Here is a 2,169-nt window from a genome sequence, read left to right on the forward strand (position 1 = left end):
GCCTCGGCGGGCGCCATATCTTGAGGTTCGCTCTTCGGGGGCGCTGTTGTGGTGAGGCCGGACTGCCCACGGCTTCGATCACGGCCACGCGCTTCTTCTGCACAGAGCAGGAACATCATAAGTCCGACACGGTTAGGGCATTCATCAATTTCAGCGTTGCATTAGCACCTGATGATAGATGTCAGTGGTTCTCAGATATGCGTTGCGTTCATTTATTAGATAAATAATAAGCTTGATACTAATAGGTATATATAAATCTTATATATAAATATCAATGTATATCCATATTAATGTATATCTCTCTCCGTCCGCTCCTTAATTTTCAAACACCATAACATAAGGATTAAACTTTGATTTTAACACGGCGTGTTGCACCTTCTTCTTCTTGGGGCGAACGAGAAAATCGGCTGCGCCAGTGGGCAACGTGTGAAAGAGGAACGGGAAGAGAGACAGGCTGTGGTCAGCGCGGACGCAGCACGAGCAATCTTGAGGCCAAAAGGGACTTACCTGGTACGCTTGAAGGTTGGTTATTAACCGAGGCAGCCAGTTCAGGCTCCGTGGTTGTGCCGACGATGCTCGCGATCGCCATACCGCCGGCGTTCGAGGGCCTCAATCGAATTAAGGCCGTCGACTCTGCAATAATAGAAAATAAAAGAGTAAATAAATAAACGCTTATGGCAAATTCGGAGGAAAAAGGGTGAGCGCACCATCGACTACCGAACCTCGCCTTGGCTGGGAGGGCTCAGAGGTGCTGTGCGTGGAAGTTGCAGGACGCGTCGGGGTGAGCGTAGAGTATCGGTCTGCTGCCGGCTTTTCCTTCCTGCAAGGTAAAGCAAAGCCAAACCATTATCAGTGTCCGTCGCCTTGCATCCGCCCATCATGACCACACCAAGCATGATGATTGTTACCTCTTCGCTTGTAGGGCCTTGTGGATCTCCTCCTCGCTCACCGGCTGCTCGTCGAACACCTTGAGCCGGTCATTGATGTCGCTTCGCTCGGTGATGAAGTGGGCCACGATCTCTCGCCGGTAGTGTCGGTAGCACTCCTCCCGCGAGCTGGCTCGGGTCCGATTACGGATGCACGCGGGGTTGCCCAGGGTGTTGAGGTAGACCAGCAGCGGCAGTTCGCTCAGCCGCTTGATCTCGTCTGGGTCGTCGATGGCGTTGTTGCTGAGGTCCAGCTTCTCCAGCGAGTAGAGCTTATCGAGGGAGCTCGTGGTCTTGATTTGGTTGTTACACAGTATGAGCACCTTGAGCCCGCCCAGCACGAAGTGGATATCCTGCACGGAGGCGATTTTGTTGAACCCCAGATCGAGCAGGCCCAGCTTTATACAGTGATCCAGGTTTTCGATCTTCCGAATGAGGTTGTGTGCGAGCGCGACGCGCCTGACGTTAACCAGCGCATGCTGTAGTGATGAGATGTAAGAAAGGGCTGCACTACTGGACTTCAAGTCAAACATCAAGCGGGGTGCGTACGAGAGATGCGTCAATCTCTACGATTTGGTTATGGCTGCAGTCGAGAACGTTGAGTTCTCTCCAGTCAGATGGTTGCTCCACCTCGGCATCCTGGAACAGGCGTTATGGACGAACGTTGTGGTGGTAGAGAGAAGAGAAGAGAAGAGAAGAGAGAGACTCACCTCGTCCCCGCTTGGCTTGTTTACAAGAAGATCTCGCAATGTGGTCACACCCGAGTTGAGACAAATGAGTTGCACCAATCGCGGCCCCACCTTATCCCGCAAGTTCTGGATGAGCGGAGGAAACACCTCATCGATCTAACGCGAGAACATACGAAAGAGAGAGAGAGAGAGAGAGAGAGCAGTTAGACCACTACACCTCACGATGATGGAGTGGACGGACAATACGGACCTCAAGGTACTGCAGCGATTTGAAGCGGGAGAGATTGACCATGGTCTTGCATTCCAACTGGCCTGGCCGTCTGGACTCCAACTACGTTGAGACAAAGTGGTCATGTTGGTCAGCACATGCACATTATGGGACGATCATCAACCGAACACGAGCAATGGCAGAGAGGCCTCTAGAGACGACTCACCCTAACGCTGGGGATCTCTTCGAGCAGCATGGACAAGCGACTCATCGTATCACGGTAGGCAGCGCCTTTGGCCGTCTGAGATAGCGCAGTGATACGCTTGCCTACATCGCGCACACACCA

The 2,169-nt window shown here is 52.6% G+C and overlaps 1 protein-coding gene across 1 annotated transcript; it reads right to left on the bottom strand.

The window, feature by feature from the left end:
• Positions 1-904: 904 nt before the first annotated feature.
• Positions 905-2,094, bottom strand: ACA1_351660 (leucine rich repeat domain containing protein; the record flags this gene model as incomplete). Its single annotated transcript, XM_004333073.1, has 5 exons — positions 905-1,405; positions 1,476-1,565; positions 1,637-1,771; positions 1,866-1,946; positions 2,050-2,094. The coding sequence occupies 5 exons, from the start codon at positions 2,092-2,094 to the stop codon at positions 905-907; spliced, it is 852 nt and encodes a 283-aa protein (XP_004333121.1).
• Between the last annotated feature and the right edge of the window lie 75 nt (positions 2,095-2,169).

The sequence above is a fragment of the Acanthamoeba castellanii genome, assembly GCF_000313135.1.
Source record: "Acanthamoeba castellanii str. Neff unplaced genomic scaffold scf7180000084695, whole genome shotgun sequence".
Lineage (NCBI taxonomy): Eukaryota > Discosea > Longamoebia > Acanthamoebidae > Acanthamoeba > Acanthamoeba castellanii.